At 40.0% G+C, this 25,885-nt stretch overlaps 1 protein-coding gene across 5 annotated transcripts; it reads right to left on the bottom strand.

Moving 5' to 3' along the window:
- On the bottom strand, positions 1 to 25,885 carry LOC141973632 (uncharacterized). 5 transcript variants are annotated; one of them, XM_074932402.1, is made up of 13 exons: positions 25,784 to 25,885; positions 19,366 to 19,470; positions 16,930 to 17,064; positions 16,428 to 16,556; positions 12,517 to 12,645; positions 10,755 to 10,883; positions 8,097 to 8,225; positions 7,338 to 7,574; positions 5,925 to 6,051; positions 5,638 to 5,761; positions 3,638 to 3,682; positions 1,820 to 2,026; positions 1 to 855 (listed from the first exon to the last, which is right to left on the bottom strand). In XM_074932402.1, exons 1-9 carry the CDS (start codon positions 25,812 to 25,814, stop codon positions 5,981 to 5,983), a joined length of 1,095 nt encoding a protein of 364 aa, XP_074788503.1. In that variant the 5' UTR covers positions 25,815 to 25,885; the 3' UTR covers positions 1 to 855; positions 1,820 to 2,026; positions 3,638 to 3,682; positions 5,638 to 5,761; positions 5,925 to 5,980. The 5 variants fall into 5 exon arrangements, with proteins under 5 accessions (XP_074788503.1, XP_074788505.1, XP_074788501.1 ...); XM_074932404.1 differs by having other exon boundaries at positions 5,925 to 5,994; positions 19,339 to 19,470; XM_074932400.1 differs by having other exon boundaries at positions 19,339 to 19,470.

Here is a 25,885-nt window from a genome sequence, read left to right on the forward strand (position 1 = left end):
TCGTAGCAGAAGATTTGCTGAAGACTGGTGCTGGGTCTGGAGTACCAAGAGATCTTGAGGCATCATATAATATTGATGTATGCAATGCTTTTATCTCCAAAACAATTCAAGCAAGATACCCCACTGCCAGGAGCAGACGAAAAAGCCTGATGATGGATTTCCCAAACAACTGCAGTATTGTGCTTACTTATCCCCATCCAATCTTGTTTCTTAGTATGTCTTGACTAAAGATCACAATGGAAGGTAAAATTTGGCAAAGCAGTTTCTCTTCTACATAACTAGGGAATCAGATCACCTGTACAAAGTGGTATTTGGTAAATTGCACTGTCCTGGGAGTATTTCTACTCTGAAACATGACAAATAGCAAGTCTATATTTAAAGTAGATGAAATGGGATGTTATCAAAACTAACCTGCAAACGTATTTTTAAGCCAGTATATTATAGAATAAATGAGTTGCATACCTGTTTCTATAACATTTACTGCCATGAAAAAAAGAATGATCAGGATCCCCAGAGTGTGGCATTTGCCCATCTGTCCCTTGTATACACAGTACAAACCTCATGTTGAGATTCTGTTTGATGTACAGCAATTGTTTGCTGGACAGATTAAGAGCCAAAAATTATGCTGAATGAGAAGAAGGAGCACAACCATGCCGCTTTGCCCCTTCAGAGTCCTACACATCAGCTTTTGGGGTCATTCGCTGCTGACCTCCTTTGTAGAGGATGTGGGGCTATCTCGAACCGGTAGCAAGTCACAATGACATGGAATATGGCTGGTTTTTGGAAGATCATAAGGATCCTGGCTGAAACGTCCACTGCTGCTGAATGCTCCCTGGACAATGCTGACTGCAGGTTCTGTGATAAAAGAGAGCACAAACATTCAGCACTAGAAATGGCAAACAGAAGGCAAACACTGTACTTCATTTCAGTTTGCATTACAAAACATCCACTCCTTTCTGCTTCAATATAAAGCCTTGCCATGCTGAGTCCTGAAATGCAGGTGTAGAAACAAAGGCTGATGTTAAGATGTTTGGGGTTTACACTAAGTTACACCTAGATGTGGGCTTTTACTGGCAGAAGCAAATAGAACAGCATCTGTCCTTTGTGTGTGGAAAAACTGAAAAAAAAACCCCAAAGGCCAAATCTGGGACTTTCAAGGTTTTATAAAAATGCTTAGAAGCACCATGGGGATATTGATGGATTTCAGAGGAATCTCTAATTGGGGACAGAAAAGGAAGTCGGTATCCTCTGACATGTGGCATACACTTTATTCCAGACCAGAGACCATTAGGATAACTAACATTCCACAAGACCCCAAGGTTTTCTGTAACTGCAGTAACTACAGTAATGCAGTAACTAGATAGGGCCCATATCAGTAAAATACTGTGTCTGTGGGTGAAGATGCTGTTCTTTCAGATCAAGAGGAGGAAACTGTTATTTTCTATCCCTTCCATACACTGACTCCAGCTGTGTTCAGTACTTACCAGCCTGATCTAGAGTTGAATTATACCGCAATCAAATGCTCATCTTATCTTTATGGTGTTGTGTAAAGAAAGGGTTTCAAACCAGGGAAATTCAGAGGTATCTCTAGGTTACAGAACAGAGCTGAACATATTTCAAACACTGTTCTTGTGAATTACACCACTTATCTCAAAAGAAGAATGTTGTTACAGCTTTTGCTCAGCAAATAGCATCTGAACATATTGTCCTTTTTGTCAGTGATTCTTCCTGTGTTTTCATTAACGTAATTCAAAGAAAAAAAAAGTTCTGTGCTCTTTGTTCTTAACCTTCAACGTCTAGGAGTAGATTTTGTACTTACCAACTTCAGAAACATTTTTATTGGCTGAAGCAGAGCTGGCAATCTCAGCATATGGAGAGTCCCTGCGTGCTGGTGACTTCATTTCAACGTATCCACATTCAGAACTTTTTGGTACAAGAGTTGGTGGGTCTTTTATAGTAGCGTATGGGTTCTCAGAACTACTTAATGAGCAATTACTTAAACTGTATTCAGAGTTCTTCCCTAGATCTGCAAAAGGAGAATACATTACTCTCTCAAGCATGCTACATACTACGGACATTGCTAATAAACAGGGCATTCTTTAATTTTGAATTCTAAAAAGTCAGTCATAAATTAATATTTAAATGGAAACCGTCCATAACACTGCAAAATGGTTATACAGCAAAATTAAGGAAAGCAATTCTAACTGCTATGCTCTTTTGTGGCCTTAGTCTTGACATCAGCAAATTCTTGTTGCAAAGTCCAAGCACCTTCAATTCTGGTTAAAATAGCTAGCAACAAATACAAAAAATGTGTAGAATCAGTTTTTAATAGGCACTTCAAAATACTTTGTGCCTCTTCAAGTGCTGAACTCAGGACACTATTAGAAGATCCAAGACTGTTCCCAACAGCAGTGTCTGGGCAGGTGGTAACTTCTAGAGAAGGCCTGTTTGGTGTTTGTGGTTTGAGTATGCAGCCACACTGAAAGAGTAACCAGCTTCTCCTAAGTTTCCATAAGGTGCACACAGGTGAACTGAAAAGGAAACACCAGGTGGCTTGTCACTTCAAGATTTAGCTGAAGGGCAGGTAACTGTAGTTTAAGAGAAGACATAGTTTGTTATGCTGGGAAGAGATTTTGTGGCATCCCTGTTACTCTGTTCTCTGTGTTGTTTTGTGATATGCTGTGTTATTTAAGCTTTAGAGCTGAGACTTTCTCAGCTTGTTCCCAACTCCGAGTATCTAGTGTGAGACTGACCTTGGTGAACCTCTCAGTGGTTAGGTGCTCACAACTGTGACTCTTCTAAGGTATTTTAAATTGGCCTTCCCCTAATCCTCCAAGAAATGTCAGGGATAATAAATCACTCCTTCATCTTAACTGTCTTGTATTACACACAAGGTGAAAAACCAGCTGCTTTTGTCTACATATTTAACTCATAGATAATTCATATGGACTTAGTTGCACTTTTTTCATTGTTTAGACATCCAGGCATTCTAGTCACCCTTGCCATACCTTAATCATGTAACAAAAATAGCGGCACACACCAGTATAAGTGGTCCGGTATAAAGCCTTATGAGAAAACTGCAGAATTCACAAGATGAAAATATCACCACTACCCTGAATTTCTGAAGCTTCGCCTTTCTTTCTATGTATTCCTATTTTGATATCCCTTCTGAAGGCCTGCACTGAATGTGATGAAGCACTGCAGGCTTGTAGTCATGCAGTTCTACACTGCCCAGGCCAGTTGCAAGAGAAATTGGTTCTCTTTTAAAGCCTTTCATCAGAGGCATCCTTACCTGTTTCACTAGGCTGAATTCAAGGGCCATCCCCCTTCTGCTGTCTAGAACAGAGCCATTGCATGACTTGATCCTTACAGAAACATTTGATCTATGTGACACACAGGGGACTTAGAAAGACTTGGTTTGGTTTGGGGGTGGTGGTGGGGGTGGTTTTGTTTTAGACCCTTCCCTCAAAAAAACAACAAAAAAAAGTAAACAAACTTCATTCATCGATTCAGTGTCTAGGAATAATTTCGTCTAAAATTATTTTATATTCTCTTCACAAAGAAACAAAAGATAATTGAGAAGAGTAAACTGAATGTCTACGTCATTTCATTTAAATGCATCAGAAAATAACCTCACCTGTCAGGGACTTTCCCAAATATCCCCTATCAAGTCCAAAAGCACCTAAGAAAAACGATATAAAAACCACAGTAGTTTTAAAATCAAAGAAAAGTGGTTAGATAACAGCTGCTAAAGCCTTAAGATTTGCTTTGGCACTAATGGCTACCTTAGCAGAATAATTCTTTTATAAGCACTGTGAAACTTCCCGGCATGGGGTTACAGAAGCATTGTTGCTATTTGTCTGCACACTTTCAAACAGTAGCTTCCCAAACAGAGAAGGTGGTTAAGGTCGTAAGGGAACCTCATAGATGTCACAGGGCATTATGCTTCCCCCAGTTACTCTTGAATGAGTCTCTAATAACTGCTGTTCGATTAAAGCATATTTTTTGTCTGGATAAATTGTTTCGACCAGAAAGGCATCCCACCTTGACCTGAAAATCTGCAAGTATGCAAAGTTTACTCCAATTCTTGCTACTGTGCTTGCACAGTTAATGACTCCCACTGTGTTGTCCAAGGCCACTCTCTTCCAGTCCCTTCTGCTGGAGGAATGGCCTAAACACCTAGCACCTAAGTCTACAGCTTTGCAATTATGTGCTAGCAACAGATTTCTCTCAATAGAAACACAGGTAATCAGCAATGCCTGACAACTGTCTTCAGAGGCCTGTCACTTACCTGGTTACTAATCCATTCAAATAGCTTTGATTGATACTATGGAGTGCTAATTTTTTAATCAGATTGTACTGTGATACAATGCTAGCAGCCTTACAAAAGCCTAAAATCATTTTACCTATATAGTATCTCTATAAACAAAATTCAGAGTTTCCAAGGACTAAGTCATGTTTCTTGAACAGACCTAAACCAATTAATTTTACTCCTACCCTGCTTTTATTTATCAGATCTCGTGTCAGCTGTTCTGTTGTTTTCACCAAGACTAATGCCTACTAGAGATATCCTAGTAATCCCATCTGATCTTCTAGAAAACAGATATAACATCAGCATTCATCCAGTCCTCTGGATCTCCCTGTTAATCAAGATCTACTGCAGTGGATTAACCACAGCCAATATCTCTTAAGAGTCTGAAGTGCTAGTACAAATGGTCTTAAGAAAATGTGAACACTCAAGCATTATGACTGAAACCCATTTTCTAAGAAAACTCAGGTCTGAGCCAGACGAAGGCTGGGGATGCGCAGGAAGAAACTGCTGCATACTGTTGTTCTGATTCTCAGAATCTGATACCGATAAGGACCAAAAATGAAGGTAGTTAAATTATCTGAATTATACTAGTACTGAAAGTCCCTTTTAAGGCTTCCACTGGTCAGAGAGGTAATCAGTGCAATCTAGTCTTTTTTGGAATGCAGGAGACTGGGTAAGGACGGTAAGACAGCAAAGATATCATAAAGCAGGATAAAGCAACTCTCACCAATTCTTGGGCATTTTTCTTCTTAAGGACAGTGCTCTGTCTTTTAGCAAAGAGGAGCTTTAGCTGGGAAGATGCCCCTAGAATTTACATCTGAAGCAGCTCAGAGATGAGAAACTACTTTTTCAAGCACCGATTCCATTTGGTGTGGATTTAAAAAAAGAAAAGGGTATGCAAGCTCTCATTTATTTAACAAGAACATGCAATTTTGCCAAAGTAGACCCTCATTGTACAATACCCTGCCAATTGTTTGAAACGAATTCATAGTTTCAAACTATTAGTTTCCTTGAATGAAACTAATTAGTATGCAAATCTTCTAATAAAAATAGTACGAGACATTTTGCATATCATGTCTGCACTAGGCATCAAACCGATTAATTGTTCCTCACAAGGATTCACTTTTTCATCTCCAGGGGGGTACTGCCTTAAAGGAAGGTCAAACCCGTAACTCTGAACCTCACACACAGTCTAACAAGCCGGGTACTACCCTGAGTGGAGAACCAGGAAAACAAACATCCCTGCTTTCTAATCCATCCCAAACTGAATGAATAGCATTCACATTCTCCTCCTTTTTTTTTTTTTTCCTCTTTTTTTTGGTTACCAAGCTCATTGAGGTAGCCACCATGTTTCCAGTCTGCAGGCAGTGTTCCTGTGTAGTCCATGACAGTTCCTCATTTTCCAGGTTGCACATTTTTAAGGTTCACAAACAGCTGATTGTTTTTTGCCTGTTTCACAGAAAGACAGGTAACAGAAACTGATGGGAAGTTGCTAAATTTCCAGATTATAATCAGGGAAAGCAAAAATAAACCAAATATGAAACATTAGAGAACAAAGTAAAATAAAACAAACGCTAATTTACACAGAAGCATCCAGATTTTTATGCTTTACCTTTGCTAGGGTCGGTCTGTCGATGTTGTTGACATGAGGTGGGGTAGTACATTGAGTTAGAGTATGATAACTAGGTTAGAGAAACAGGGACTGTTAGCATTTCCACCATTACTGTGAGGGATGGTTTCTGAAAAGAAAAAGAAAGGGAAATAAACAACTAAAAATAATATAGCAATTCTTTCACAGGTTATGTTTTTGACAGTGTTGCACTAATTGGAGAATCTGATTTAGAGTTTCTCAAAAAAATCTAAAAATCTTGCATTCATTTAAAGAAATTAAGAGATATGGAGCAGGAACTGACTAGTCACATCCTCACTTTCAGCAAAGAGCATTCAAAAGTGTCACTTGCTCATGTCTCTTTCTGCTGTGGTCCCTTTTTTGCCTCTGTAGTCACGGCATTGTCCTAGTTATAGACACTTTTACCATCAAGTTCACAGCAACGTTTTCTGGTGCTGCAAGAGCACCATCACCTTTGCCATCAGCTGTCACTCCAACAACTATTTCTGCTGGTTTCTTTGCCTGATGCCCTTCTTAATAGATGTGTGCAAAAGACAGCTTTGCCTCGTTTCACGTACCCATTGCATCCCAACTCACATGCACGTTCATAGGTCGAAAACTCCTGGTTTGTTTCAAGAGCACTGTTCCTTCATTTCACCTGTTTCAAATTCCAGCCACTCTGCTATCTGCTTCTCTACAGAACCTTGCCACAGCTCGTGTGAAATTCTGATTTTCTATACAGTTACTGCAGTCTTTCTGTATTCAAGTTGTTGGCATTAAATTTAAAGTCTCAGTAGAAACCGCATTTTGCCACACTTTCCAATTCTGTTGAAAAACAGGCACAGAGGAATAGAAATGTCCATACTTCCACTGTTCAATGCAGAAAAACATTTGAGGGTGCAAAAGTTTTCACAGTGAGATGCATGGTCACTTTTTCATTACAGTGAACACCTTTTACCAGGGTAAACCACCTTCACGGTATCAAAAGCAGTGATTAAAAGACCACAATGCAGAACAAACTCAGCAGCTACGGATGCTGGAGCAGCATCCTTCTGAACTTGGGTGAACTGTCTCTGACAGCTGAAAGGTAAGCACCCAACTCTACCATCACATCCCACTGGTCTCATGTGCCCAGTTCACCAGCACCACTGTCTGTGTGGTCTCAGGGACTGCTCTCCTGTGAAAGGCAGTTGAGAGCAGTGTGTCAGTCGTCTTCTTACCAGGCACAACTGGAGAAGACAGCCTTTTCAAAATCAAGTATGTTTCTGCTCACCACAGCCCTCACTAATGTGAAAAGGTGAAATGGGCACATTCAAGCCCTGCTAGGGACAGATCTGAACCCCCTCAGAGCTTGGCTAAAAAAGCACAAAGTCATAAGATGGAGAAAAAAAACACCCTGTTCTAAATGTTACTTACCTGAAATGGTATAATCTGCATTGATGACCCTCATAGCCGGGGTCCAGGTCACTGCAGGCATGTCTGTTTCTTTTCCTTTCTGCTTGTGTCTGTAAATGATGAACAGCACCAGCAGGAAGAGCACAACCAGGACAGGAATGATGATGCCTGCTACAGCTCCTATCTGGTAAGAGGCAGCAGGGATGACAGTACTGGTACGACTTAAACTGTTCAAGTTTCCCACTGTAATTACACCAGCTGAAATACAAGAAGAAATTCAAATATGCGGCATAAATTCAGAAGTTTATGTGCCAGGAGCAGAAGACAATATTTCACTTCTACATTTTGCTGCTGATTTAACTTATTTAATAATGCCAAATCGGAACTATGTCAGAAACAAATATGAAGACAATCCTAGCCTTAAGAAAAAGCACAAATCTTCTTCACAGAAAGAGATACTGTCATGGAGTTGAAAAAGTAAGGACATTCTTCAGGCAAAAGCAAAGAGCAGGTAAAGCACATGCTCTATCAGCAGCTCTGGACAGCACAGCACTGTAAAACATTTCATGCAATCTACACTTGAGTGCTTTGCTCCAATAAACTATCACTATCTAATGCTTACAAAATCTACTGAATATATATAATTTAATAGAATGGACTACTTAAAACACACATGCCTTGTCAGATTAACTTAATGAATGATACAGCGATAACATCGAATAGGTTAATCCAAGTTGTATATAAAACAATTGCAATAATTTTATTGCATCTAGGCTTTACCTTGATCACACCTGGCCCCTTTCCAGCCTGGGCTGCAGTAACATGTTCCCGTCATGTGGTCACAGGTTGAGTTGTTCAGACAGTCACATACCTGCCGGCATCCATACCCATACGTACCTTGAGGACACTCTACAGAAAATAAGTGCAAATAAAAATCAGACACAGTCAGTACTTCGTACGTGGCCAGCAGATGGCAATGTGTTATTAGTGGTAGATGTCTATGGAAAAGATTGTCTTAGAAGTCCTCTCTGTGTGTATATATATATATATATATATATGTGTGTGTGTGTATGTGGAGGAAAGGAGAGGAAAAGAAGGAAATTGTATTCCGGAGTGATTTTCCTTTACCTGTAATTTTGCTGCCACTAAGGCAGTTAAATTAGGACAGAAAAAAAAAAAAAAAAAAAAAAAAAAAAAAAACACAACCAAACCCAAACCAGAAAAGATTAAAAGGGTAGAAGCCAGTGAAGAAATGGACAAAATGTGAACAAGGTGCCAGTTCCACGCCAGAATGTCAGGGCTCCCTGGTTACTCAGATACCCGTGCTTGAAAAATCCACATGATCACATGAATGGAGCCAGACATCTGCCTGCTGTCATGTCATATGACAGATATGCTGATGTGGTAAAAGAGCAAAAGCTAAAAGGTGTAAGAATGAGACGAATATACACTACGCATTTATATAAAAATAAAAATGCTCCTAGGCTGCTTGTAGCATACTTTGATATTGTAATGTATACACTGAGAAACCACCTACAGTACAAAAATGCTAAATTAAGAAAAATAAGCTAATTGGAAGAGTTTTACACAGTTTTTTTTAATCTCCCAGAATTATTTGCATAAATTACAGAGCAAATTGTCTCCTACATCGTGTAATTATCATGGTAGGGAATTATCCTACACTGATAAAAATTGTTTCTTTTACAGTGCCACCTCTGCTACTTTGTGGCTTGTTACATTATTGTAGTTCTGATGGTTTGAGGAAGTGTGGCATTCTTCACCTTCTGAGACACAATTTTCTGAAATCTCTCAGGAGTTTGTGACTATATTAATTTGGTTTTGGCTTTTAAATAGAATATAACTCATTTTTATGTACTATGTATTTACAAGATAATGTAACAAAATAGGTGCCAGAGAAATGTTCTTTGCAGTCTTGATAAATCAGACTCATGCAGAATTTCATGCTTATATACACCTTCTCCTTCTCTTGGTTACATTCAATAAAACAAGATTACAGCTACTGAAGTCAATGGCTGGGCAAAAGCCATCATGCCATAACATATTTAGTCATTTTGAAATCTGGATTGGAATGAAAAGTCAGTATTTTAAACTGACGTTCAAATTCAGAAGTACCAAAACATGTAGTTCAGTATTTTTAAATCAGTATTATAAAATTATAGTATAACATAGAAAATTTATAAAACATAATAATCAAGTTAGATTTGCCAAAGTATTCAAAATTAATTCTTGATACCACAACATCAAGAGAAGATCTTAAAAAGTTCATCTTTTCCTAAATATTATTGCTCTTTTGAAATGACACACTGAAATCAACAGAGTAGAATAAGAAAATACAAATTGCTAATAATTACATGTTGCCCGTTATTGTTTCGCTGAAATAAATATATTCTTCTAAACCATTCAGACCGTGTTGCAACTGTCTTTTTCTTTGGGAAAAAAAATCCACTTCCAAATTTTTAGTGGTTCTGCCATAGATGTTCTTTAGCCTTAAAAACATAACTCCTTTTGCAGCTGGGGCTGGACCCACTGCTGAGGGAATAAAGTGTGTCTATGGGGATGGTAACCTCCCCCCCTTCTGTCACTGTGCTGCCAAGTGTGACCCATGCTATCTCGGCCACTGCACAACACATCCAGATGCAGCTAAATCAGTCCTGGTTATGGGTAGTAAGTAGTGTCCTCCACACATCAAAAGCAAAGCCTTGTGCACAATGCTGATGCCAAAGACGGGTTTAAAGCTCCACAATAGTGGGTTGAATGGATTGCGTCCCACTGAAGCATAATGCATGAAGTGTGGGAGCACCACTAGTGTTAGCAGAAGTTGGGACTAACAGTTCTGTGCCTATGAGCCTGATGATTTTTAATGTTGTACAACAGTATACCACCACTGATATCAGTGGTGTTTGTTCTTGATTTTCTTGCGTAAAGAATCACACACATATGAAAACAGAATGCCATCTGTTACACTTTTATAATCCAGTTGTATTGTAAAACCCCATTGCCAAGATTAATTTTATCTTCTAAGACTGATGTGGTAAAAAACTTCCTTAGTTTTCTAACTATTAGTTTTCATTGTGGTTTATGCTAATGACAATTACTTGGATTCATTTGTTACTGTTACATGACAGAGTTGTGGGGGTTTTTAGCGTCGTGTCCAAAGCAAGTAGAATGTTGTACAGATGCCTCTTACGTGTAGACACAAATTGAAAGAAACAGCCATCACAATCCTAATCAGTCTGAAGAACTAACTGCGGGCTTTTGTCCGTGTGGAAAAAGCCTAGGTCCAACTCCTGAAGCTCCTTCTCCATCAGAATTCCCACTGAAGCCAAGAGGCTCTATCACAAGACCAGCCAAAACAACAGAGTCAGCTCAGGGTTTAGTATTTGCTATCAGGCACAAACAATTCCCGTCCCTACTCACTCTGCTCGCAGCGCTTCCCCATGAACCCTGTGCGGCACGTGCACTGCCCACTGATGTGGTCGCAGTCGGCTCCGTTCTGACATTGGCATACCAATGCGCAGTCCCTCCCACGAAACCCTAGAGGACATCCTGGAACACAAGGAGGGGGAGGGGAAAAGGAGTGAAACAACTGCTCTAGAAATAAAATACAAATACTCTGGCTAAGTGTGTTATCGAAAAGTCATTTCTGTAGCCCTGCTACTCAGCATGGCATCCTACACCCGTTGGGCAAAAACTACATAAAAATCAGGTTGAGAAATTGTCTGGACAGCAGATGTTGAGAATAAGGCAGCAAGAAGGGATCCTCGAAGAAACGGGTTTAAGAAGATATCTGAAGGATGAGAAAGAGAGAGGGTAGTTTGTGAACCACAGCAGGGAGTCTGTTCAGTGATGCATGAACCTTTGGACATATCTTCTGCACAGTTGATGCCGAAGCATAAAAAAATTAAAATAATAACATATTGTATCTCAGCTCCTCACCAAGATACCGTTTCAGTAGGAACAAGACATATCACCACAAAGAGATCATTATTCACCAGCAGGAAGCAAAATAACCACGACAGGTGACAGCTGAACCAGTACAGTGAATGTCTTACAGAGCTGCATCCATATGGCCCTACAATGTATCTGTTACTTCCTGCCACTATGACGTTATTCACTTGGAAAAGAAGAGTTCTGATTTTATGAAAAACATGTAAACACCGAATGCAAAACACGTTTAGCAGTCTTATTTTTCTTGAGTTCAGAGATAATGGCTATGCCCAGATTACAGACAGTGGGGGTGTCTGCATTAGAGATAAACCAATTGAAACTGTAATATGATACAGGTAAGAAGACAACTTTATCAATATCTATCTCTAAGAAATGTTTATTTCTCAATAAACGCCGTATACCTACACCCAGTCAGTGCACAGCTTGTATTTTTATTTTAATGAAAAGCTCTTGGAAAAAAAAATCATTAACGTGTTGATTACATGAATAAAATTCCAAACCAAATTATAACATTACAGTCTAGTGAAGTTACGTTTCTTATTTCCAAATAAAGTAGCTTCTACGTCAGTGTCTGAATTACAGGTGCTGAGCTAGAGCTCTTCCAATTGCCCCCCTGAGGTAGCAATTAACAGATAGAGGATGTACTATATGATCACTCTGCAGTGACAACAGGGACTGTGCCTCAGTGACCACGGCCACAGCTAAGACAGAAGCTACTCTCACGGCTTTAGTCAGCTCTGTGTTACCTTACAATCTTGGTTGTTGGGTCCCTGCTGCTAGAGTACTCCTTGGGGAGGTTTCAAAGAGAGAAGGAATTACATGGTAGCGTCATCCCACCCTGTGGGGAATGCCTGCAGAGCTGACACCACCCATGCTTCAAACTGCAGCCATAACCACACATCTGCAGTGGCAGCTTGTGAATGTCAGAGTCATTCATCCGGCATTCGTACATGCCAGACTCTTTCACAGGGATGCCCGGCTGCAGCCAGAAGCTGTCTTACTCTGAAGGCCGGCAAAATGGGAGCCCAAATGCAGTGCCCGGCACTCTCTCAGTGCTTACACAGGGGCCTCCCCTGCAACCATGGAGGTAACGTGCTGCACCTTCTGGATCAAAAAAGGTCCAGCAGCATGGGTTAAAGATTAGATGGGTTATAGATTAAAGCGTGAAAGTACTGAAGGAAAACTCTGTCAGTGATTTTTAGACTAAGAACGGGCAACAAAAGTCACTTACTTTGTGTACAATACAGGCCAGTCCATCCCGGGGTACATTTGCACTCCCCATCAAAGGCACTGCAGTAAGCTCCATTATGGCAGTTGCACGTGTGGATGCAGTTTGGTCCCCAGTGGGAAGGTGGGCAAGCTAAAACAACTCAGAGCAATTAATGAATCTCAAATGACCAAGATCCTTGATACTCATGAATAGAGCTACTTACATTCACATATGAGCACCACTTTGTTTATCTCTTGGTTTCTGCTGTTTTTCTTTTAAATGCATTTTTTGGGCAGCTTCAATTCTGAGTAAATAGCCACAGATTTTTTTGGTCTTTAACTAAGGAATCGTTTTACTCTAAATACAAAAGTGCTGAAAAAGACTGAATGTGTGGAAGAAAACAGTGATACATACTTGATACTTAGTAACCAGGACACACATAGCATCTTTCTCATAGAGAAAGCCATGTAACAATAGAAGGCCAAATACAATTTTACTGACTGCTTTAAGAAAACCTCATCGTGAATGAATTTGATACTGTGTACTGCCATTAGAATAGTGAAATGGTTCCAAAATGCTAGTTACTATTCAGAGACAGCAAAAGATCATCACAGAATCCTAGAATGGTTTGGGTTGGAAGGGACATGAAAGATCATCTAGTTCCACCCCCCCTGCCATGGGCAGGGACACCTTTCACTAGACCAGGTTGCTCAAAGGTCTGTCCAGCCTGGCCTCGAACACTGCCAGGGAGGGAGGGGGCAGCCACAACTTCTCTGGGCAACCTGTTGCTGTGCCTCACCACCCTCACAGAAAGAATTTCTGTCTTGTATCTAAGCTAGATCTACTCTCTTTCAGTTTAAAACTATTGCCCCTTGTCCTATCACCACTTTCCCCAATAAAGAGTCCCTCCCCATCTTTCCTGTAGGCCCCCTTTAAGTACTGGAAGGCTGCTATAAGGTCTCCCCAGAGCTGAACAGGCTGAACAGCCCCAAGTCTCTCATCCTGTCCTCATAGCAGAGGTGCTCCTCTGAATTCGCCCAAGCAGCTCAATGTCCTCCTTATGATGGGGACCCCAGAGCTGAACACAGTGCTCCAGGTGGGGTCTCACAAGAGCAGAGCAGAGGGGCAGAATCACCTCCCTTGACCTGCTGGTCATGGTTCTCCAGATGCAGCCCAGGACATAGTTGGCCTTCTGCACTGCAAACGCACATTACTGGCTCACAGTTAGTTCTCCATCCACTAACACTCCCAAGTTCCTTCTCCGCACATCACCCAGCCCATGTTTGCGCTTGGGATTGCCCTGACCCACGTGCGGGACCTTGCACTTCGCCTTGCTGAGCTTCATGAGGTTTGCACAGCTCCACCTCTCAAGCCTGTCAGGGTCTCTCTGGACGGCACATCCCCTCCCTCCAGCACGTTGATCGCACCACTCAGCTGGGTCTCACTGGCAAACTTGCTGAGGGTGCGCTCAATCCCACTGCCCGTGTCACCAACAAAGACGATAAACAGTACCAGTCCCCACACCGACCCCTGAGGTATCCCCCTCATCACTGCTTTCCACTTGGACATCAAGCCGCTGACCAACAGCTCCTTGCGTGCAACCATCCAGCCAATCCACCAAGTGGTTCATCCATCAAATCCATTTTCTTCATGTCACAATGTCACTAAGTGCAGAGGGCACTGTAAGAAAAGCCCCTTTCTACTGATTAGGATTCACGTCTTGGGGTCTTTGCTGCTTTTAGTAAAGAGATGCATAATTTAAGAATAGTTTTGTGGAAGTACAGCACAAGTATTTCATAGGAGACGAGACACAGGTCAGACATGGAAGCCTTAGCTTCATTCCTGTTTAAATTTAAAAAGGGCTGGTAACGCCATGTTGTTTACTGATTTGTTGTCCAGAGACCTGTCTGAGAGCATAAGAATCCTTTGATTAATCCTTTAAGCATTTGCATAATGACTCATCTATGTGTGGGCTGTATTTTTGCAAAGCATTATCCTCGCCCAAATTTCACTTCATTAATAGGCTATGTTCTATTGAAAAAAGAGTATTGTTTGGTTTTTTGTTGTTTCCACTTCAGTTGTGCCTTGTAATAATTTTTATTGCAGTTTTGTGTTTGAAATTAGTGGTCAACTAGAGAAGGAATGTAAATCACATACAGAGGAAAGGTCAGAAGTTTCAAAAAGGTCGCTAGTTCCAAAAGAAATTAATGGAATCATTATTTTCCATGTGAACGAAAGGCCTTTATACAAAGCAAATAAACTTCCTCTGTTACAGTCCATGAGCACAGCCTCAGTATACACTTCCATTCATATTGCTGGCACCATTTTCTTGTTATTGATTCAGTGAGTAAGTCCCTCCTCCTCCTAAATACCCCTATTCTGCTACGCTCCCAACTACCTACTTATTTTACCATAAAAACACGGAACTTTGTTGCTACTGGCTTCCACAGGAATAGGCCCAAGATTTATTTTGGTATCATATTGAGTTGTGCATGCTAATCACTTTGCAGAATTTAGCCAGCAAAGGTTTTTTTCCAAAATGACCAGATGTTACATTGCACTGGTACAGAGCCAGTTAAACTAGACCAGTCAAACTGTAAATTATATAAAGCAATGAGGCATGTTATTAGCAAGTGCACCTCCCTGGAAACCCCAGCACAATGCCTTTTGAATTTTGACATATCAGGGTCTGGTGCAGCTTCTTTTATTCATAAAAATGGGTTGACTGAAATTTTGGCATGCACGTGTTCCAGACTGTATGGATTTTGGTACCTTATGGAATTGGGTACGATTCTTGTGAGAATTTTACTTTATTCATTTATTTTTTTATTTCCTGTTATTAGTAATTTGCATAGACCCAGCAAGGCATCCAGAGAATGCCTAATTATTTAATAAAACTCTACGGGACACATGCAAAGTAGCACCTAGACCTTCTCCTTTTTAAGTCAGTAACAAAGTCTTCACTGTGTTTAGCACACCAAGACAGAACTCATTGAGTGAGGTAGAATTACACTAAAAATGGGTATCTGTGAAACATTTATAAAAGGAAGAAAGAGAAACCCATCAGAAAGTTATAAGCCCTTAAGAAAGTAATTCTGAAAAAGCTCGTAACAAAACGTTCAAACGTTTAACAAAAATAAGGATGGTGTTGCAGCCAGAGCACTAACTTCTATGTGAGAAAATCTTGGCTTTGTTCTGAGCCTTGCCAGTAGCTCTTTATGGAACTGTAGCAAGACAAAACACCCTGTATTTCCGTGCCTCAGCTCCTTATCTGTAAAACAGTACCTCTGTTACTCATAAGACTGTCCTGAGGATACAAGCCCTGGCATGTTCACAACACTACTGTGATAAGACTAAATAATTACAGACAAGTAAACAACAGATCAAGAACCCTCTCTGCAGGCAAGATTCATCAACTCACAGACTTTTCCATGTTGGGAGAGACCTCCAGCATCACCTAGTCAAAGGATCTTCAACAATGATCATTTCACAACCTCTTCCAGGCTGGAGACTTCAGAGCTCCTCTGGACAGTTACTTGCTGAGCTTGACCACTTTCACAATAAGGATTTTTTAACTTGTATCTAGTAAAAGTCATCCTTGCTGCAAACTGTGAGCGCTGCCTCTTGCCTTTTCACAGTGCACTTCTGAAATAAGTCTGATCCAGCTTCTCTACAACTCTTCTTTGGGCCGTGGAAGACTGAAAACTGATTGCTCTGGTGGTATGCTCCGGCCCACTTACTAGAAAAATCGTAGTGCAGATGTGCTTCTGATAGTGCCGATGAAATGCAGAAAAGTTGAGGATCTCTTCCTTATACACTATGAAGTCCTCATTTCTGACTTAGACAATGTTTCTTTAGCAAAAAGTAGAGAATTCAAATAGCCAAACCCTGATTAATTGTTTTAAAAATAAAGGGAAAAAGCAGGTACTTACGCTGAGAGCAGTCACTACCAATCCAGCCAGGGTAACACTGACAGGATCTATCAACAGGATTACATGTTCCATTATTGGTGCAGGTGCATATTCCAATGCAGTTCTTGCCGAATCTGCCACTGGGACATACTGAGAACAAGTTGTCAGAGTTAGAACTCCTTGGAATCAGAACAAGATTGTATTTTCTTTATTTCAAGAGAAAACAACTGATCTTTAGATCAAGAAACACATCGCTTACTCTAACGTTAAAGTAAGGCATTAGAAATTCTGGTAAGCCCTTCAGATATACTTGTTACACAAATAATACAAATAAGAATACAGGGGGTTTCATACTTAAGGATCAAATGTTCAAACAGCTTAAACCTGTTCAAGAATCCTTATTTATAAACTGCACATACTACAACAGAAAAACTATTGGTTTTATAGTTTCCAAGTGATGGAATGAACATTATTACAGGGCTTGGTCCCTGCATCCCAGAAAAGTCTTTATTCCAACTTGTACCTTCATTACAGAGGGCTCCTGTAAATCCAGGTAAGCAGTCACATAAGCCAGTAATATGGCGGCAGGGACCACTACTGTGTACACACTGGGGGCATGTCTGGCTGCAGCGGTGTCCACAAAACCCAGGGGAACAAACTGGAATCAGAAAGAACAAAGTGTCATTGCATCCTGCACTTCCTATTACAGCCAGGAACTACTCTTCAGTGCACTTGTTCCTGACTTTGAATTAGGTCTGCTTTCTAAATACACAAGAGTTGCAGTGGTGGTTATTATTCACTCAGTTCAATGCTTGACGCTCAAGAAAGGAGATTTGCTCATCTTCCTCAAGGGTTTACTATATTCTAGTTAGTAATGACTTCACTGACATTCTATTATTTGTCTGGCCACACTGTACTTTGGCTATGTTTGAAATGCTTATATACTGTATAAATTATATTATATGATACATAGAGTAATATATAATTATATAATTTACATATAATGATGTAATATGTTATGATTATATATTATAAAATTGCCTATACATTATATATCCTCTACAACATGAAAAATGCATATTTTAAAGCATATTGGAAGAAAAGTAATTCAAAAAAATAGAGTGGATAGTTTTATCTGTAGATGAATAGGGTCATTCCAGACCTTAACTTCTTAGGTGTTTCCTAATTTGGAATACAAACAGCCATTACTGCACCGAGAGAAACGTACAAACGTTTTCCAATCCTCCTTCATTTGGGTACCCACTGTACTCATTACGTGGTACAGACAGCTATGCATCACCTAACTTTTAGAGAAGCTGATACCAGAAATACAGAGTTGTCCACTTAATTCTTATACAAAAGGCACTAGTTTCTTAAAAGAAAGAAAAAAATGGGAAAAAAGAAAAGGCTGTCACATAAAATTTCCTTCTTTGTTGCTCTAATCCCTCTTGGTGATTATTTCCTGATAAATTAAAATATTAGGTAATGCATCAAGAGAGATACCTGTTGCAGAGCAGCAGTTAGCACTGATGAAAACTAACTTGGAATCTTTTCAATATTTTAATTTCATTCAAGATTTAGTCGTTTAATTATGCACTGGATACAAGTCATGTGGCCAGATCTCTCTAGAGGTGAACTTTTCCAAGTGAAACAGTGCCAAAAGGTCTTCCTGTTTACTGAAAAGGCACTTTCTGACTGGGATCCAAATTATTTGTATGACCTTTGTCTTCCCAGCCTCCAGACGGTGCCATCAGAGAGGGGCTCCGAGAGCCACTGGACTGGAAGCCTCTCGTCCAGGTTGTAGGCACAGCTCCAAAACACAGGGAACATTTTTACATGTAGCGTTAGTCTGCTTTTGGATTAGCCGATTAACTGTGAGGCTTTAAGAGATTAGATAGTGAGAATAATTACTGCACTTAGTTAGCAATGCTTAAGGAATACTAATGCCACACTAATGTGTGTAGTAGTAGTGTCACAGGCAGTCACATTCTTCAGCTTGAAATCTTGCCATTCCCGGACTTCATCCTCTTCTGCTTCTCCTTCTACAGGCTAGTAACCATTTCATGTTGTCGCCTGCCTTCTAAGCATCTTTTGGAGGACCTAGTGGCATGCCTACATGGCCTTACTCCACCTGCTTCTTAACCCTGTTTCTGGGAGACCTCCTCTGAAAACAGGACTAAACTCCAGGTGCAGAGGACTCACATTGTTCTTCTCTGAACACTTTGCCATCACAGCTTCAACAATTCAAGCTGAAGACAGCTAGACCGCTGGCAAACTGACACAAATCTTGGGAAGACAGGTGTTGCGCACACCACCTCATTTCTGCCTCCCTGTTTCTGGTATGATGTGCCTCAGTTCATCTGTATCTCTCTTCTTGTGACATTTAAATTTTACAGAGACAAATTCTTCAAATGCAACTGTGGGTACCTATGATAACCTCTACTTACTGTGAGGCCTGATCCCACTGGCCATTCTTTCCTGTTTCAAAGTAAGTGTTTAAAAAAGACCAATAATTAAGCCAATGATTCCTACCAGATCCAACACGAAGCTAAGATTTCTAGCTTGTGAAACTCACTCACCTGCCAAAACATGTATTACAAAATGAATGTGCATCAATCACATTTGGAAATGCTTGCCTTTAGAATGGAATCCTCTACCACATTTGTTTCTTAGACATAATGACATCATGGGACAGACAGGGAATAAAAGTGAAGTTGTACCATAACAAGAGGAGCACTACCAGTTGGAAACATTTCTTACTTTCACATAATACTTATTCCCATATATTCATACATTTTGACAAAATGTCCAATCAAGGAGTGCTTCAATAGTACGTCATACTACAATCAACAAAGAATTATGATATTACATCACATGTATCCAAGTAAGGGAGGGAGAGACAAAGATTTTAAAGCGTTTATTTTGTCCTTACTGCCTCTGTATCCTGGTGCACACTCACAGATTCCATCATCTGGAGAGCAGGATCCTCCGTTTTTGCAGTAACAGGATAATGAGCAATTTGGACCCCACTGTCCCTCAGCACACACACTGTCCCAGTGAATGCCTGCAACCATAAACAAAACTCTCACCTTCTGTAAAGAACTCTTATGCATAGTTAGTTTAAACCTTTGGTCCTTAAAGGACTTACTATTAAAACACAGCTCACAAAACCTGTTTATGAAAATATCACCAACAACAGGAAAATAGAACAAGTTAAACTTGCATCTCTGCTCCTGCCTTCCCCAAGAAGAGTGAATTTCTTTTCTATTCATAAAGAGTTCCATCATTTTCAAAGACCTTTATACATATGAAAATAAGGTCTTTTGTTCCTTTCACTTTCACCACTGGTATCAATAAAGAAAATCAAAAGTAGAAAGCCATACAAATGCAGCAAAATAATGACTTTTGCTTCCTCCATAATGACTGTTTCAAAACAGCAAAAGCTTATTTTCAAATTCTGTGTTAGAGAAATGCACAACAAAAGGTATTTGCAGAAACTTTTCCTTCTGAATGTAAAAATTCTTAAGGTTGGACATAATTTTGTGTAAATATGGGGTGCAGGACACAGAATGATTTCTCATTAGTTCTGAGCTGATTACTGCTCAGCCTCAGACCAAATGGAAAAATATAGCGCACACAAAGGGTTTCTAAACACACCATGTGAACATTCCAAAAGGCTTAGCTGCAACAGTGTTAAGGATGCTGGTCAGTCAGTGCTTTGTCTAACCATTTTTGGCATAAAATTGATTATATAATGGCCACAACCAGAACCCCTATACATAAATCATAACGCAAACCACTATTTATAATCATCCAATTATGGGATGGTTTTTTCTTTGCAATGCAGCAACATTTAATGTAACTTTCCCGTTTGGTTTTTCCACTATCTGCTTTTAAAAAGCATGCTGCATGTTAAATGCCAGCAGGCACCACTGTGGAACTCAGACCGTATTGTTTCTACAGTACTTTGCATTAACAATTAAGTATTACTGTAGTGCCTCTACGGAATGGAGCCCTTCACTAAGACAAAAATGGACGGAATCCAACCACAAGCATGTCTTGCTTTGGAAGTATTTCCAGCAAAATATGTCACAGGTTCACTGGCTGCCAGAGTCCTAAAAAAGCAAAAGTTTCGCATGTGACAAAAAAAAAAGTCTTTTATCTTTGAAGAGCAAAACCTACTGTCTGTAATACTGAAAAATCATTACACTGTTTACTGACAGACCAGACTCTGAGGTGAGTCCTCAACCCCCACAGCACGTGCCTTCTAAAGCTGCCTATATCCAAAGACTAACTCTAATGAGAGGAAAGGTGAAATTCCAGACTCTCAAATTGTTTGTTTCTCTGCAAGACAATCAACAGATTGAATAATCAAATACGTGGCTCAACAGATTGCACCAACTAATGCCAGCAAGAAAGAAAACACTTGCTCTTCAGAATCCAGATGCTAACTAGCAGCAGCCCACCCAAAACCCCTAATTATACAATGATTACCGGTCAATAATGACCTAAAATAAATTGATTTTTAAAAAAGAAAGGCTTCTTAGATCATTACTTTTTCATTTTTGCCTGCGTGGGCAATGTCATTCTCCTGTCTTCATCTACATTTGAGAGGCAGTGCAGACTTGCTTCCCAGTAGCCTGGGTCAACTTTTTCATTCGCACCCTATTTGTGGATAAATAGATAACAGAGAGTGTTTTGATTTTGAGAGATATTGATGCACATCAGTGGGATGAGATCGCGGCTTTTTTTTTTAGAAACCAGACCACTTATTTCAGATGGGTAAGACTGTTCTGCTTGAGGTTTCCAAATCAGAGAACTTGGGTTTATAAGCCTGTGAAAGCACAAGCAGACACATGCAGAGCATTTCAGAACTGAGCCTGGCATTCTGTTCACGTGAGTGTTATCTGTCATATCATACATAGCTTCGCTCAGTGAACCCTGCTACAGAAAAGACATTTTTCACAGAGTCTTTATGGGTTTCAGTGGTGTTCAGTATACAATGGTCACTATTATCAAGTCAGAGGTTGCCAAGAGTTACCATAGTGCATTATCTGAGATTATGTAGACCAGTGACATACTATTACACCAGGCTCAATTATATCGTCTTGATCTGTGCACAGAGGGTGCTTTATGACAGCATGGTGTCAAAGGGTGATACTGGGCACACTGGGATAGAAAAAACCATGGGCTCCATACTGCATATAGCCATGATACTTAAAAGAGCCAGTAACTACCATTAAAAATGAAAAAGTTCCTCCAGTACACATCAGGAAAAATGATGCATTAGGGAAACTGAAAAAATCACCTTTTCATTCCCACTTTCACCCCTTGTCAGGAAGCAGTCAGGTGAAGAATGGTACTCCTCTACCTAGCAAAGAAACAGTGTACCCTAATTATCACTGAATAATAATTATGACAATCTAGCATACTGGAAGAGTGATGAGTATTACTTCTGTTTCACTATAAAAGAATTTTATTATATTCACTATTGATCACAAGCAAAATCAATTTCACTCTTGAGTTTGTCAAGAATGAATGTACGAAAGCAGAAATACTCGTTCATCTAGTGATTTATTGCATCCCCACTTTTAAATCTCACTCGCTCACTGTTAGCTGGAGAAATTCACAAGGCATTTAAAAATGAGAAACTGAGTTTCACATCTTAGAGCTCTAAAAATCAAATATGTGTATTTTTTGAGAAAGAATACGATAGAAATATTAAGAGGCTTAGAAAGCAAAAACATCATTTTCTACACTGTGATACTTTATATAAAATTTCAGAAAAGAAAGATAAGCTTTTGTAGAAAAGCTAGAAATCAGTGAGGAAAAAGAAATTATTAGACCTTGCAAAGGAAGATTAGACTCAGCTTTTACAACAATGGTATCAACAGTGTGCTTACTTACAATTGCCACGATTTCAAGTGCATGTTAATTTCTTATGCAATAAATTTGATTTTGGTAAGTTTTCATGTTGATTTTGATATGATAAGGGTATCTTTGAGGGAATCTTTTTGCCAGAGGTCTGGACAAAGAGCTCTTTGATGGCCTTCACAAGTTGCTAGGCAATACCTGAATGGTCATGATAAAACTTCAGCTAGGCTGCTCTGAAGAAATGCTCATGCATTTGATGCCCAGTGCTTTATGCTGGGGGCCTCCCATCTAAATCAGCATTCCCCCTGCATTTGTAGTTGCATGAATGAAGTCAGTCTTTAGGGATACCAGTGTTTCTGTCCATGCTAGCAGAGTGTTTACATACAGCCCATGCTATCTTCTTACGTTGAGACTCAATGATCCGTCCAAGTCAGATCAACAGAGAGCTAATTTGTTTTAGCATTTAGGGGGGAGAAAAATCCACAATCATTTCTTATGATCTTCCCAGGCAAATTTATTATTGGACTAAGTGCTATTTTCCAGCTTCATATGTTTCCCTCACTCTGATAAGAAGTCATCCAAACTTTAAAAAGAATTATTGTTTTCCATTAAGGATGTGTATTTGCTATACGATTTATCTTCACAATACATGGAACTTTCCAGTATAGTCTCCCAGAATTAAAAACTATTTGTATGGTGGTGTACTTCCCAAATGTCAGAGCTAGATTTGATACACTGCAGCCTAAACAATAGAAGGATCAAGCCCTCAAAACTTCCGGAAATCCTGGTGTCATTACAACTAGTGATATTTCCATTATGTTCCAAGATCTCACCCTTCATACTTGATAGAAACAAACACTAGGTCACTTCAAGGAAGCTGAGATTCTGATGATGAGAATGGCTTCCTTACTTCTCTGTCAAATGATGGATGAACAGCCCAAAGAAAGGGGAGATAATGCACAGCGAAGAGCTGAAAAACTTCACAGGCACTACTTAGAAGTACCCTCACTGTCTTTGAGGGAAAAGAAGCACCTTGCTCCCTAGCTGAAGATAGAAAGAAGACCAATGAAAGTGTCTCAAATTAAGGAACTAATGCAACGATCAAAGATTTTTCTCTACAAGTTCAGACTGCTGCTTCTTCACTCGGGCAGCAAGCGAGTTTGTGCCCATCAGTTTTGGTAGGAAGCCAGCCACAAAAGCTTGCCAACAAAAAAAGTGCTATATTGGACTTCAAACATCAGCATCTGCAAATTTTAGCGGAAGAATCACTTTGGAGATATCATCCCCTGTATCTTTCTGAAGGCCATACTATTGCTGCATATTGTTATCTACTCCAGTAGTGCTCTTCTTTTCATCTACCACATTTTAGGTAGCCACAAGAAAATACTACTTCTCCTTCACTAAGCTTCTTGATAGGTAGAAGATAAATGTACTTCATCTACTGATTTAAAATTCTTCTTCTAAAAGAGTGGTATTTCTTCCACATAAAGATGCACCACAATGCACAGGCCATAGAGAGACACACAGTTACCAGATGTAACATAGGCTAAACCTCTTACTGAAGAATCCATCTCCCTAAGTTTGGATAGTAAATCCGGTGTTTATCATGACACAGTGCCCACATATGATTTCATTTTGCAGCACACTGAATATTCATGACATTGGGACCTTGTGCTTTAGGAGCCCTGGGGTAATCAGCCAAGGTAGAGAGATGCCCATGCTCTTGCAAGAGGTTCTCTGCTTGGGTGCATCAGGGTACCAGCACCATGCACGCCGTTCCAGCAGCAGCTTGTTTCTCAGTCTTAACGTGAGGGAGACCCAGGACAGTACTCTTTTATGTCTTTTTTCTACTATGTAGGAGGGGAAAAAAAGGCACACACACATCAAAAGCTAAGGAGCAAGGAAGAGTTCTAGTTTGTGCTTCCCAGGGGACATGGTTATTTGCATCAGTGGGGCAGGTGTCAGTTGACAGTCCTCCCTGTTACAACTCAGAAACAAATGTGCCTCTTAGAAATAACATCAGAAGCACACGGAAAGACACAGCACTTCCTCACAGAAACAACACATCTGGTGACGGGCAATCTGACTAGCATCAGCAGGTGCCCGGCACAGCAAAAAGTCACCAACCCCCTATCTGCTGTAGCATATGGATGAATACTGTGCACGCTGGTAAAATGTAGGCTGATATTACTGCATCTGTCTTTTCCATAAACCAACACTATTGTTTTGGTACAGATAGCAGACTAGTGGTATTTCATAATCCCTGTCACTGCATAACCTTTAAACTGATTTTTAAAATAACTAATCTCATAGCAGTATGACATGACATTTCTTCAAAAACAGAAAGGTCCAGCAAAACTGCACCCAAGAAAGCAGAACAGTAATGTGTTATCAGTAACACCCACACTACTGTAAGACAGTAGTAAATTGCTTGGAGAAAAACCTTTTCCCTTTTCACAATGCTTTAACGTGAAATCTCAGTCTGCAAGAATATGAATTCTCTAATCTTTGAGATGATTTGGAAAAACTGTATTTTGACACCTGCTTGCAGAACAGATAAGATTAAGGCATGAAATGAACAGTTACAGTGGTGCTTGCTGGACTGTGGTCATTGAGAGAAGAGGTAGAGGTAGCTCTTTGATGGAAGTTAACTTAAAGTTTTGGTATAAACTATTAGGGGAATTACTTATCATAACCTAATGGGGGAGTGTGACATTTTCTTCACCTTTCTTCTGCTTTCTATTTTAATGGTTCTAAGTATGAGCCGTTGCCCCGTTACTCAAGCCTATTTTAACAGATTTTCCAACACTAGCTTTAATCAAGAGTTATTTTTATTTCACACTGCAAAACTAATAGGCCTTTTCAGACATTTTCCTAACACAGACTACTTAAAAGAGAGACCACCAATAATAGCAAAAGCCTGGCCCAAGTGAGGCTGAAGAGCCACGTTTCCATTCCACTAGCAGAAAATTACATCAGTTCAGCAAACGCTTGCATGGAAGGTATGTATTTTTCGCTGTCCTAATGCAAATTTAGTGTCTGGAAACAAGAAAAGAGAAGCTGGTGTCATGTGACTGACAGCTTGTTACAGACAGCTTTTCAGAACAAAAACCTGAAAATTACGAGAACACAGCCTGAGGTATCCTGTCATCCTGTGAAAACATGATGGCTGAAGCTGACTCTCTAATCTAAACAAAAGATATATGTGTGTGTATGTACGTTTAGCTGGGCTTTCCTGTGCAAGATAACAAAAAATAAGGCTCTCAAACAAAGATTTTTCTGTGAGCCTGAATGCTAGCAGAACTCTACTAACACTCTCCGTCCTCGACTATGACTGTACTTTAACGGCTACTCTCCCTTTTTCTCAGTGCAGCTACATTAATTCAGCGTACCCAGAGTAATAAAGAAGCTGAACTTTCAGGACTCTGAAGTGGAAGGAAAAGCCACCCAGGAGATCCCTCGTCCTGGCTCACAAACAAGAAAGCATAGAAGTGAAAAGTTACCTGTGACTGGAGGTGCAGAAAATGATGGCATCAGCGGGCTCTGTGGTGCTCGACCAGCATGACCTCTTGTAATGTCACAGGTTGAGGACACAGAAAATCCTG

The sequence above is a fragment of the Athene noctua genome, chromosome Z (assembly GCF_965140245.1).
Source record: "Athene noctua chromosome Z, bAthNoc1.hap1.1, whole genome shotgun sequence".
Lineage (NCBI taxonomy): Eukaryota > Metazoa > Chordata > Aves > Strigiformes > Strigidae > Athene > Athene noctua.

Coding starts and splice junctions, on each gene's coding strand:
- LOC141973632 (XM_074932400.1), bottom strand. CDS start 25,814: ATGCCATCATTTTCTGCACCTCCAGTCACAG. Junction 17,065..19,338: donor TGCACCAGGATACAGAGGCA/GTAAGGACAAAA, acceptor TTCTGATTCCAG/TTTGTTCCCCTGGGTTTTGT. Junction 6,052..7,337: donor TGCAGATTATACCATTTCAG/GTAAGTAACATT, acceptor TTTTCTTTTCAG/AAACCATCCCTCACAGTAAT.